The sequence below is a fragment of the Dasypus novemcinctus genome, chromosome 12 (assembly GCF_030445035.2).
Source record: "Dasypus novemcinctus isolate mDasNov1 chromosome 12, mDasNov1.1.hap2, whole genome shotgun sequence".
NCBI lineage: Eukaryota > Metazoa > Chordata > Mammalia > Cingulata > Dasypodidae > Dasypus > Dasypus novemcinctus.
Genome location: NC_080684.1, coordinates 33,772,957 through 33,784,819, shown reverse-complemented (window position 1 = coordinate 33,784,819; position 11,863 = coordinate 33,772,957). Strand labels below are relative to the sequence as shown.

At 57.8% G+C, this 11,863-nt stretch overlaps 1 protein-coding gene and 1 long non-coding RNA gene across 3 annotated transcripts; one reads left to right on the top strand and one right to left on the bottom strand.

Annotated features, from left to right (window-relative positions):
• Nucleotides 1–956: 956 nt before the first annotated feature.
• LOC111764752 (uncharacterized) lies at nt 957–7,040 on the top strand. Of its 2 annotated transcripts, none has more exons than XR_011650250.1 (5): nt 957–1,257; nt 3,278–3,376; nt 3,776–5,075; nt 5,241–5,552; nt 5,647–7,040. It is a non-coding gene; the product is annotated as an uncharacterized lncRNA (long non-coding RNA). The 2 variants fall into 2 exon arrangements; XR_002797285.3 differs by having other exon boundaries at nt 5,268–5,552; nt 5,647–7,039.
• Nucleotides 1,726–10,167, bottom strand: KRT71 (keratin 71). The gene is made up of 9 exons (XM_058308183.1): nt 9,602–10,167; nt 7,132–7,346; nt 6,332–6,392; nt 5,704–5,799; nt 5,226–5,390; nt 4,926–5,051; nt 3,348–3,568; nt 2,711–2,745; nt 1,726–1,937 (listed from the first exon to the last, which is right to left on the bottom strand). Exons 1-9 carry the CDS (start codon nt 10,046–10,048, stop codon nt 1,726–1,728), a joined length of 1,578 nt encoding a protein of 525 aa, XP_058164166.1. The 5' UTR covers nt 10,049–10,167.
• Between the last annotated feature and the right edge of the window lie 1,696 nt (nt 10,168–11,863).

Sequence of the window (11,863 nt, the reverse complement as noted above, 5' to 3'; positions counted from 1 at the left end):
TTTTCATGCCAAATCCTCCCCCCCTCGACTTCACAGCCCGTCCCTAATGCCAGGACCCCTGCTCCTCTGCAAATGGAAACCCTCTGCACAACCCCCTGAAATGCCATCAGCGTGGTGATCCTGCTACTAGACCGTACTGCTAATAGCAGAGACCTTGAGTCCCATCTACCCACAAAGGCGCTGCCCCTCCTGCACCCCCAAAGACCCTCCAGCTGCGGGACACAGCTGCAGCAGGCCTGCCTGGGAGGCAGCTGATGCTCTGGAAGCTCTCAGGCCTTTCCTGGCTGAAGTTGGCTGGCTCACGCAGGTCGTGTGGGGAGTCTGTCCGTCCACGCCTTCCATCCCTCCTCACCACAGGGGAGGACTGGCCCTCACCGCAATGGCTCCCTGGGTCGACAGGAGCGGGCCCGGGAGACAGATACTGCATGGTCACTGAGGCCCACAGCCTGGCACAGCCCCAGCTCGCAGCACGCTCCGTCTCAGGTGTAAAAACGCGTCACCCAACTTATCTTTCCAGGAGAGCAGTCCAGAGCGCGGGGTTCCCTCCAGCCCCAGCCCTCCTATGGGAGCCCCAGAGGCCAGGCCTCTGAGCAGCAAGGAGAGGGTCCCAGAAATGTGGCTCCCCCTCATCAAGCCCCCGCTTTCCCTTTAAGAAAGATTCAGCTCCCAGAAAGCAGCCGTGGCCCTGTCAGAAACACAGCAGCGGCAGCGTCTGTCCCTGGACACGGCTCGCACTAGTGCTGGAAGCCGCAGACCGAGCCGCAGAGGCGCCCTTTTCCTGCTTCTCCTTTCTTCTCTGGCCCTGTGCCCTTCCCCTTCTCCCAGACTCTGCTCCCACTTCCCTCCTCCGGGAAGATTTGTCACAAAGATTAGCATCTTCCAGTAGCTCTGCCGGCCCTCCAGTACATTCTTAGAGTTTTCCCTTTGAGTGCTCTACCAAGAAAAGTCACCTAGAAAAACAGGCTGCACAGGCAAGACGCGGTGGCCCCTTTGTGTGTGTCCACATCCGTGTCATGTGCATGTTCGTGTGTGAGTCCACAGTGTCTGGGAGCGAGTGGTGCACACATTTGAAGTGAGGTGCAGGTACACACTTCAAACACTCAGAGACCAGTTGTGCTGTTCATTGGGCTGTTTATTGAGGATGCAACAGGCAAGGACTTTAAGAACCCAGAAGAGAAAGGTGCCTCCTCCCCTCCGTCCAGATGCAGGAGAGTGAAGAAAGAGACCCTGAGTGTACTGCGTCCCACTCGATGAGTCGTAAGATGAGCCTGGGTGGGGTGGGGACTGGGCGATTCGTGGCTGTTTGTCCGTCAGTCCTCCTTGGCTTGAACACAGAGCCGGCTGCTCACACAAGCAGGAGATGGGACTGAGGCCCCAGGTGGGAGAAGGCGTCGGTGTGAGAGCCAGACGGGTAGTTAGAGACTGAGCCTGCGGCTGGGGAGAGGAGTAAAGGCAGGGAGCTAGAAGCTGAGCCGGAGCAGGCTAGGGGGACCGCAGCCAAGATGGTGAAAACTGGGGGTTTGCGGGGAGAATTTGGCCAAGCTTAGCAGTCCATAACGTCCAGGCTCAGGGAGACATGGGCTGGGAGAACCGGGTGCCATGGGCATTGCCGGAGGCACAGAGACGGCTGGCAGGGTGGAGGCGGAAGGCACGGTGGTTGGGGACATGGCAGGGTCAGAGCCCGAGCGGGGGTCACGGAGCGGCAGCCGGGCGCAGCAGCCCTCTCTACCGGATGGCTTTCTTGGAGGGGGCGCCCAGGCTGGAGCCCCTCCCCAGCGCATCCTTGTAGTCGCTGGTGCTGCCCCGGGCCCTGGCCTCCCCGCCGCGGACGCTGCACACTCCAGAGATGCAGCTGCTGCTGTTGGCCACGTAGCCACCGCTGACCGAGCCGGGCCGGAAGCCGTAGCCGCTGCTGCCGCTGGTGCTGCTGATGACGGCTGCAGGGAGACAGCCAGTGACCCCCACTCAGGCTCAGCCGGGGGCTGGGCCGGGGAGGGCTCTGTGCCCAGGAGGGACGGTTGGTCCCAGCCTTCCCCTGGAGAAATGATCCCAAAGAGCCCCCACGTCTCTCCGCTTACACCCAGTCTGAACGATTCTTGCTCCATGAAAGCTCAAAGGCTCATCTCCTCGCCCAGGCACCAGTGCACCCACCTGCCTGGACACCCGCCCACTGCCCCTTCTCTTAGTCTCTTTGCTAAACTTTCCAGCCTCCAGCCTTTCTCTCCCGCCAGCTGTCCCACAGACAGCATCTTTTGGATGCTCTGTTTTAACTTTCCCAGTCCCACCAAGAAACCCAGAGATCCAATACTGCCAGGTTGACCTCCAAGCACCCCCGCCCACCACCACCCATCCACTGAGTCCCTCAGCCCCCTCTGATTTCCTGCCCAGATCCAATTTCATCCTGCAAATGTGGCCCCCAGGTCTCACACAGATCCACAAGTCATTTTCTTGCAAGACGTCCCCTTGTTTCCCACCCCCGTGGCAATAGCCTTCCCTAGGTGCCATCCCCTAGGAACAGAGAGACAGGGTGATAAGGAGGAGAGGGCCCTGGGCTGGGAGTCAGGAGACCTGATTTCCGGCCATGCCTCTGCCATATGTGGCTGCTGTGTGATCTTAGGCAAGGCTTTTCCCTCTCTGGTTGTGACAGTCCTCACTTATACACTCAGATTCCAGATTCTACAATTGAAGGACAAAGCCCACAAGTACTTACAGATGCTGACAGGGGAGGCAAATTCTCCTGACATCCTGTTAGGGAGAGGAACAAAATGAGAGAGAGCAGTTGTCCTGCTCACAGGCTATTCTGCCTGCAGGCTGCAGTGCAGTCCTCGGAGTTCAGGACCCCTGCCAGGCTGCGGTGGGTGTATCAGCCCCAGGCTTGCTCTGCAGAACCTGAGAAGCTCTGAGACCAACCCCTGGTATCTTTGGAGTCACCAGGCAACAGCACAATCAAATGCTAGTTTGCATGAAGAGCCTCAAGCCTAACCACACCACCCCCCCCCCACCCCCGCCCCAGGGTCAGGCCACCCACTGGCAGCAGAGTGGCTGCCCCAGGACGTCTCTGACGAGCTCACATGAAGTGTGAACGTAAGAAAGATGGAGCTCAAAGGTCTAACCCAGCGATGTGGTTTAGCAGGGGGTAGGGGTGTTCCCACGGCACCCAGGCGAGTTGTGAGGGTTGAACGAGCCAGTCCCTGTAAGGCAGTTGTACAGCGTGCCCGCTATGAAGTCAGCCCGGATAGGCACTGTTAATTACTGCTGTTATTCTTTTCCGGATTAGGATGTGCTAGGCTTCCTCGGGTTCTTCTCCAACCCTTGGGGCCTTCCTGCAGGAGCCTGCCCGCCCTCACCGGCACTCCTCGCTCTCCAGCAGCTTGCGGTAGGTGGCGATCTCCATGTCCAGGGCCAGCTTCAGGCTCATCAGCTCCTGGTACTCACGCAGCATCCGGGCCAGCTCGTCCTTGGCCTGGTGCAGGGCGGCCTCCAGCCCGTCCAGCTTGGCCCGGGCGTCCTTGAGCGCGCTGTCCCCCCGCTGCTCAGCATCGGCGATGGCCGTCTCCAGGTTGGAGGCCTAAACGTAGGATGGGAGCGGTCAGGAGACTAGAAGGGGCCCCTGGAGCCATCCACCCCCAGGCGTCTCTTGTTCTCTAAGATTCCGGGCAGAGGCACCCACCTCCACCCACCGCCCCGTCAGCCTTCTCTTCTAGTGTGGGAACCCCTCCTGGGGCTGGAAAGTCCTCCCCTCTCCACTCTGTCTCCAGCCCCTTGTGTTTGGCAGGTTGTGGCGATGTGCCTTCCCAAGATGACCACTGATTCAGCACTTCAGCCCAGGGCCAAGACATACACTTAGTGACACTGGGCTGAGGACACAAATGACGAGCCTGAGATTGCCTTTCTGCTCCTGAGCTGCTTAAAGGCGGGGAGGAGAGCTCACCGTTGGCTGATGTGGTGGAGCAACGGCGGCAGCTCCTCGGGTGCACGGAACCCAATTCCCCGGGAGGAGCTGGGCCTCCCCAGGCGCCGACGGCAGGCCCAGCATGACCTCAGGGCTGCCTGCACCTCGGCTCACGCAGTCCTTGCAAACCCTCTGACGCTTGGTCAAGAAGCTAGTCCAAAGCCACATGGCCACTAACGTCAAAACCCATGGAATAGTGGAAAGAGCACTGGACTAGGAGTCCAGATCACAGCTGTGCCACTGACCAGCACTAACCCATTTAACCTCTCTGAGACTCAGTTTCCTCATCTGTAACTACTGCCTCTCAGGGTCATTGTGAGAAGTAAATGTGACAACGTTGAGAGCCGCTGCTCTTGTTCTTACATATGCTCATCTTGTCTCCCCACCTACCAAGCTGAGTCTGGATTCTCCATCCCTGAGAGGGAGACACCCATAGTTAAATCCTTAATAAATATTTGCTGAGGGCACTCTAAATGGGTGATCCCTGAGCTCGTTTCTCCTCCTCAATCATTAAAGCAACGAATATTTACTAAACTGCTGCTGTGTGCCAGGTGCTGTGCTGGATGCTAGGAAAGCCACAGTGACCAGGGGAGCCAGCTCCCTGCCTCCAAAGGCCTTTCAGGCCAGCGCGTGTCTGGGGAGTGGGCTGGGGCAGGAGAGGGAGCAGGCAGGTGTTGTGTGGGGCAGTTACAGGTACGTGACAAGTACAGAGAAAGCGCAGGTGCCAGGAAAGCACATCGCCGGGGGCCGGGTGGGGGCCCGACCAGCCTGGGAATCAGAGACTTCCTGGGGAGGCGGCTCCCAACCAAGGTCTGCGGAGTGAGCGGGAGGTGGGGTACATCCAGGGGTCCAGGGATGTCCTGCTCCATCTGCAGGAGGCAGTGACCTCCCCCTGGCCCCCCTTCTTGAGGGCAGAGACCGGGAGGCCGGCCACTTGGCCTCCTCAGCCACCACCGGCGACCGGTCCCCTTACCTGTTTCTTGGCGTTCTCGATCTCCGTGCGGATTCTCTGGATGAGCCGGGTAAGCTCTGAGATTTCGTTCTTGGTGTTTTTGAGGTCGTCCCCGTGGCGGCCAGCTGCCAGCTGCAGTTCCTGGAACTGGGGACCGCACAGACAAGCACGGTGAGCGGGTCGGAGGCGTCGGGGACGTCTCGGGGCTGGCGATGTCGTGGAGGGCAGGGCGTGCTGGGCGCCTGACCGGACCCTGCCCCTGCTCTGGGAACCGGGGCTCCCTGGGGTCACCCTCCCCGGCCCAGCTCAGCCCAGCCTCACCTTGGTCTGGTACAGCGCCTCCGTCTCGGCTTTGCTCTTCAGGGCGATGTCCTCGTAATGCGTGCGGACCTCGTCGATGATGCTGTCCAGGTTCAGGTCGCGGTTGTTGTCCATGGACAGGATGACGGACGTGTCGCTTATGTGGGACTGGATCTGTGCGATCTCCTGGAGGGGAAGTGGGGTTGGTCCCAGGGCTCGGCCACTGTCTGAGGCCAGCAGTGGGCCGCCTCCCCCAGGCCAGGCCAGCCAGTTCCGGCGAGGCCAACTTAAGGCCGAAACCCAAGGCTGTCGCCTCCCTGGGCAAAGTGACTTCCCTCCAGGCCCCAGGCAAGTTCCCACTGCCATGGAGAGAGGACCCTGACCCATGTCCTTCCCATTCAGGTGGCAGAGATTTAGAGCCTCTCCTCTATGCCCTTCCCAGGCTCCAGAACAGAGTTTTCAGCTGCCTTTGGATGGATGGAATGGAGGACAGACTTACAGCTTCAAAGAGACACCTGAGGAACTTGATCTCCTGGTCCATGGAGTCCACCTTGGCTTGCAGCTCCACCTTATTGGCATAAGCCACGTCCACATCCTGCAAGACGTCCGAGCATCCCCCATCACCGCCGTGAAGGCGAGACGCGCCCCAGGCTGGGTGTCCTGCATGGGTCGGAGCACCAGGCCTCTTCCCTTTGTGTGACTCATGGGGAAGAAGACGGAGGAGCAAACAGCCAGCCTCACCCCGTCCTAGGCTCCACTCCCTGCCCAGGATGGGGTGCTCCTCTAAGGAAGGGAGCCGCAGCCAGGCCAGCTGTCACGGCCATCCCCCCTGCTGTCCGAGCCAGATCCTCCTGGCTGCAGATGGAGCCCCGTTGTTCATCCTCGGGGGAGAGGGAGCCTCTCTGATATTCTTCTCTACAGACAAACCACACCCACGTGCTTCTCCGTCATCCTCCCTGCCTTTGATTCTTTTTTCTGCATAGTCCGTCATTGTGGTTTTCTCTGCCTTTGCCCTGACTATTTCTGCCTCTTCTTACTCTCTGACTGATGGCAAAGCCCAGTGGTAGGCTCGGGTCTGCCCTGTCCCAGGCTGGCCGCTGGGAATCAGGGGCTGCCTGCCCTCTCACCTTCTTGAGCAGCACAAACTCATTCTCTGCAGCTGTCCGCCTGTTGATTTCCTCCTCATACCTGCGGAGATGTCAGGACTTGTTAAGTGGAGCACATCTTACTGAGAACCCTCGTTTGCCGGGAAAGACCCTGAATAGGGAACAGCCTGTTGGTCCAGGGGCAGAGATGCTTAGAGGCCACATTGCATGGGACCAGGTGGCAGCCAGGCAAGGAAGGCTTCCTGGAGGAGGGGACATGATATCTAAGTTGGGATGAAGGAGATTGTTGGAGATCCAGCATGGGAGATGAGGGAAGAGCCTGTGGAAACAATGCCTGTGAGAAATCTTGGATGGGATAAAAGAAGCTGGCTGTTCTGCCAAATTTTAAATAAAGCTTTACAAATTACAAAGTTCTCCCAGAAGCATTTCCTCAGTTACTTCTCACAGCAGATATGGGAGGGAGATACACTCGTCTCCATTTTACTGGTGAGGAACCACAAGCTCTGGGAGAACAGGAGAGGTTGGTCCAGGGTCTCCCTCACCCCAGAGTCAGAGAAAACCCTCAGTGCTGCCCAGCCGGCTGGACAGAGGGCCTAGGAGCCAGGCCAGAGGCTGGAGGAGCCAAGGAACAAGTTCTAGAGTTTGGTTGAGGCCACCCCACTTGGTGTGACAGGTACACTGTCCCCTGCCTCCAGAAAGCTCAAGCTCCTCCAGCAGAAACTGGGATAAGTGCCTGGAGCCCCGAGGAGCCCACTCCTGCAAGATAAGCTCAGGGCGGCAGGTGGGGCCAGCCAGCTCCAGGGGAGCCCCTCCCCACGCACCTTTTCTTGTAGTCCTCCACCACGTCCCGCACGGTCCTCAGCTCTGAGTCTAGCCTCACTTTGTCCCCGGACTGCATCTCCAGCTGCTTCTGCAGGGTGCCGATGTAGCCCTCGAAGATGGGCTCCAGGTTCTTCCTGCAGTTGTTCAGGTCCAGCTGCTGCAGCAGGTTCCACTTGGTCTCCAGCACCTGGTTCTGCTGCTCCAGGAACCGCACCTGGAGCCCAAATCCCAGGAACAGTTGAGCCCCCGAAGGAAAGTCACAGCTACGGCTCGCAGGCAAAAAGCACTCTACCTGCGTTTTCTCCTTTACCCCTCACCACTGCTGCATGAGGCAGGTGAATCACCAACCCCACTTTACAGAGAGGAAACTGAGGCTCAGGGAAGTTGAGCAACTTTCCGAGGTCCAGCAATTTAAAAAGAGGCAGAGCCCAGAACTGAACCCAGACATGTGTCCCAAACACCCATGCATCGAATTCAGAACCCTTCATGCTCAAACCAGCTCAGGACATGGGAATGCCTGAAAATACCAGGACAGGAGTCAGACAGGGCCATCTCTTTGGAAAGGAGGTCTGCTTTTCATTTTTATAATAGGCCAGAGCTCAAATGAGGTATGTTAAATTCCTGCCTCAGGCCCAACTCCCTCTTTGCTCACAGCTTTACCCTCTCCCCTGTGTCCTGCTCATCAGAACCTTCTTCTTCGCTAGAGCCAGCATAGCACATGGACAGAGATAAGCAGCCTGGAGCTCCCTTTCCCATTGTCACCTGGAAACTGACAAGAGACAGTCTGCACACACATTTCTTATTTGGTTTGGGGAGGGGGAAAATACTTAAAATCTAAATTCCTTGATCTACATGAGTACAGCTAAACAAGGTTGTGCTCCTAAAGTCAGAAACATGGGGCATGGGAAAATCACCCAGGATTTGGCTTTGGTTGGGAATTATCCACCAAACAGCTGGTCTCCAGCAGAACATCCAGAAATTTGTTTAGTTGGAAAATCTAGAATTTTTCGGTGGATCCATAGAGCTGAACATTAACCACAGTCAACTCTATCATCTAGGACACCAGAATACACACCTGTACTGCTGGACACACCTGGATGGCTGAGACGATTGACCCATTTCCTGGCTGCCTGAGGTCAAGGGATTGTACTCTTTCCAGAGACTGAAGTTATTTGGGAACCACGCAAACCTTTGAGCCTCCTTCCCCTGGCCTAGGACCCCTTGTTGTAAAAAGGAACCAGAGGTGGCTGAGCGCACCTTTCTTTCCAGACTTCACCCATCCATAAAGTTGGAGCCGTCCAGCCATGGGTCAGGCCACCCCCATCCCCAGAGCCCAGTCCTCAGAAGGCCTTGATCTTGCAGAACTTGAATGGCTTAGAAGAGAAAAGGAGACTACAGAGACCCCGAGAGCACCTGATGCCGGGCAGAGGGCAGCAGGGGCTCCTCCAGGAGGGACCCCAGAGCTGCAGGGGGACGCCACGCGGGGGCGGCCCTGCACCGTCCCCATCACGAGCTCTGTCCTGGGTTGACCCGTCCTTGGGGCCTGCCGGTAACAGGGCCCTCTGCTTTGTGTCGGGTGGGGACCCAGGAGGCCGAGGGTCCCACCTCCCCTTTCCTTTCCTCCTCGCCTCGGCTGACCCTGTAAATGGAATAAGGATCTCTTCTCTACCAAAGGGCAGGGGCCTCTCTGGCCTGCGTGAACCAGACCTCAGGCTCGCCGCCTTCCCAGGCGCCCTCCCCTCGCCCTCTGGAGATGAAAATGGCAGGAACGTCCAACCACCAGCGTCTCCGAGGGACGTGGCATGTGCCGGGCATCGTACCCAGACCTTCACGAACATTTTCCTTTGCAAACCTGACAAGCACCCAAGGGTAGGTCATTGTCTCCATTTCCGAGACAAGGACAAGGGGCCCAAAGCCACATGGCTGGTCAGCAAGGGCACCGGGGCCGCAGCCAGGGCTGACTTCAGAGCACCGCAGAGGCCCCTTCGCCACGCACTGCGGGGCCTCTCCAGGACCTCCTGAGCCCGCTGAAACAGATGCCCGTGGTGGGGGCCCACAGTCCAAGGGCCCGGAGCCACCACACGCTGATGCTCCTGATCATGGGTTAAATGACTAATGGGAAAACCAGCACACAATGGGAGCAGGACAAGCATCACTGGGGTCTGGATTTTTTTTTCCCCAGGCTTAGCAACGACACCAAGCTGGCCCTTGAGAACCAGGACTAGGTCTCTGCCCTGCGGCTCTCCTGTTAGAGCCCCTGATAAGGCCCTGCCAGTAGAGATCGACCTGCCTCTGTCTTTTCTCTGGAAGACTGCACAGAGAGGCTTTTACCCTGACCATGGAAAGCCTTGTTCACAGTAAGTTCCTCCTCAAAGCTAACCCCAATCCGTCCGGCTATAACAAAATCTCACATTCTAAGAAGAGAAGAAAAAGGCTGGTCATGGATCCCCCAGGTCCCAGCAGACCCACCTTGTCGATGAAGGAAGCAAACTTGTTGTTCAGAGCCTTGATCTGCTCCCGCTCCTGGGCGCGCACTTTCTGGATCTCGGGGTCCAGCTCCACGTTGAGGGGGGCCAGCAGGCTCTCGTTGATGGTGACCTGATGGATGCCTCCGGGCGGGCACACAGGCGGACACGCGGACCCCAGAGCCACGCTGCCGAAGATGCTGCCCGCAAAGCCGCTGGCCCGGCCCCGGCCAAACCCATAACCGCCGCTCTTCCCGCTGCCGCCGGCCACGTTGAGGGAGATGCTCCGGGCGCACCCCAGGCCGTACAGGCTCCGACTGCCGAAGCCCCCGCCGAGCCCTTTACCCCCTGCCCGGTAGGAGGACGAGCTGCCCCCCGAGAGCACTGCCGAGCAGCCGCTGAAGCCCCCCTTGGCAGCAGCTCCGGACTTGGAGGCGAATTGGCGGCTCATGTTGCTGGAGATGATGGAGATGGAGGCAGGAGGCAGCGGGGTGAAATCCCACACAGGCTCTGCTGGTGGCCGTGAGGACGGACAGGTGCCCTTATATGTGCTTGCCACTGGGGCTCTTAGGTGGGCCGCCAAGAACTTAATTCGTGGGCTTGGTTTGCCTGGGAGCAAGAAATCATTTTCTCTCTGCTGAGCTAGAGATCAAGCCCTTCTCATCTCTGAAAACAACATGAAACCCTCAAATTGCTGGGCTTGCAAGCCTTGCTCATGTAATTTGGGTCTTATCTAATTAACCTGCTATTATAGGGTAATTTGCTCCAGGCCCCAGCCTCTCCAGGGGGATGTCACTGGCACCTCACAGTCCCCATCCTGATTAATCTTCTCTGGGTTTTGGCTTCTCCTTGGAGGTTCAGGGACAGGGAAGGAAAGGAGGTACGTGGATTTCCCTGGTCAGGGAAGGCCACTGCGTGGAGTCGCTGAGGCCTCCTACCATAGCTGTGTCCCCTCTGTCCCAGAAAGGGGCAGGTCGTTCGGCATCTTCCCATCCCCCCGGCCTTCTGGACATGCGCCCCACTGATGGCCTCTCCTCCCAGCACAGCCAACTGTGGCACCAGGGAGCAGAAATGGGATCTCCACCCTCCAGCTCCCTCCAAATTCCCACAATAATTCACAGCCTTCCAGCCCCTTAAGGACTGGAGAGAATGAGGGAGGGAATAAAAGGATGATGGAGTTGGGGCAGGTGGCTAAGAAACTTGGCAACTCAACTGGAAGGGGGTGTAAAGAAGACCAAGAGAAAATCGCATGCAACCTGGATGTTCAAAGCAAAGATTCCTGTGTGGGCCCTTTCGTCATTTCTGTCTGTCTTCCAATATGCATCTGCTAATAAGACTAGGCACAACTTGAGGACAGGAACTGTCGATTTAGGGCTCCACTAAAGAAGCTGCTGTCACTGTGACACTTCGCTCCTGTTGCATCTCTCCAGGCCCTTGCAAACCAAGGGTAGGCTGGCTCTAGGCCTTGGGGCAGACTCAGGCTGGAGAGATCCCAAGAGGGCTGGCCCAGTGAGCATGGCTCTGTTCCTCCAGATTTCTCTTGCCCCCAAATCTCCACTGGTTGCCCCCTCCCCTCCCGCTGCCCCAGTAGGGCCCCAGGGGTGAGCTGCAGCTTTTGGTTATGTCTGGGCCCAGGAGACAGAGGAAAATCTGGAGCCAGGCTGGTTTGGGGGTCCCCTCACTTGGTTTAGGTGATTGGCTTGGAATCCATCCCATCACCCACCCACTATGCTGCTTTTCCTTGTTGTTTTTTTTTTAAATGACTATGTGATTTTTTTTTTTAAGATTTTTATTTATTTATTTAATTCCCCCCCTCCTCCCCCGGTTGTCTGTTCTCTGTGTCCATTCACTGCGTCTTGTTTCTTTGTCCCCTTCTGTTGTCTTGTTTCTTTGTCCCCTTCTGTTGTCAGTCAGCGGCACGGGAAGTGTGGGCGGCGCCATTCCTGGGCAGGCTGCACTTTCTTTTGCGCTGGGCGGCTCTCCTTACGGGGTGCACTCACTGCGCATGGGGCTGCTCTACACGGGGGACACCCCTGCGTGGCAGGGCACTCCTTGCGCGCATCAGCACTGCGCATGGGCCAGCTCCACACAGGTCAAGGAGGCCCGGGGCTTGAAACGCGGACCTCCCATGTGGTAGACGGACGCCCTAACCACTGGGCCAAGTCTGCTTCCCTGCTTTCCTTGTTTATAAACCACCAGAATTTCTCTCTCATCCTTTCTTTCCCACCTTCCCTCTCCATGTCTCCCAACACCCTCTCTCTCCATC

What these genes read in the sequence shown, in the direction of transcription:
- KRT71 (XM_058308183.1), bottom strand. Translation starts at nt 10,048, where the DNA reads ATGAGCCGCCAATTCGCCTCCAAGTCCGGAGCTGCTGCCAAGGGGGGC. An exon ending in TCAGGTGTCTCTTTGAAGCT is followed by an intron (nt 5,391 to 5,703) that starts GTAAGTCTGTCC and finishes CTTCCCCTCCAG; the next exon opens with GAGATCGCACAGATCCAGTC. An exon ending in TCGAGAACGCCAAGAAACAG is followed by an intron (nt 3,569 to 4,925) that starts GTAAGGGGACCG and finishes TCCTACGTTTAG; the next exon opens with GCCTCCAACCTGGAGACGGC.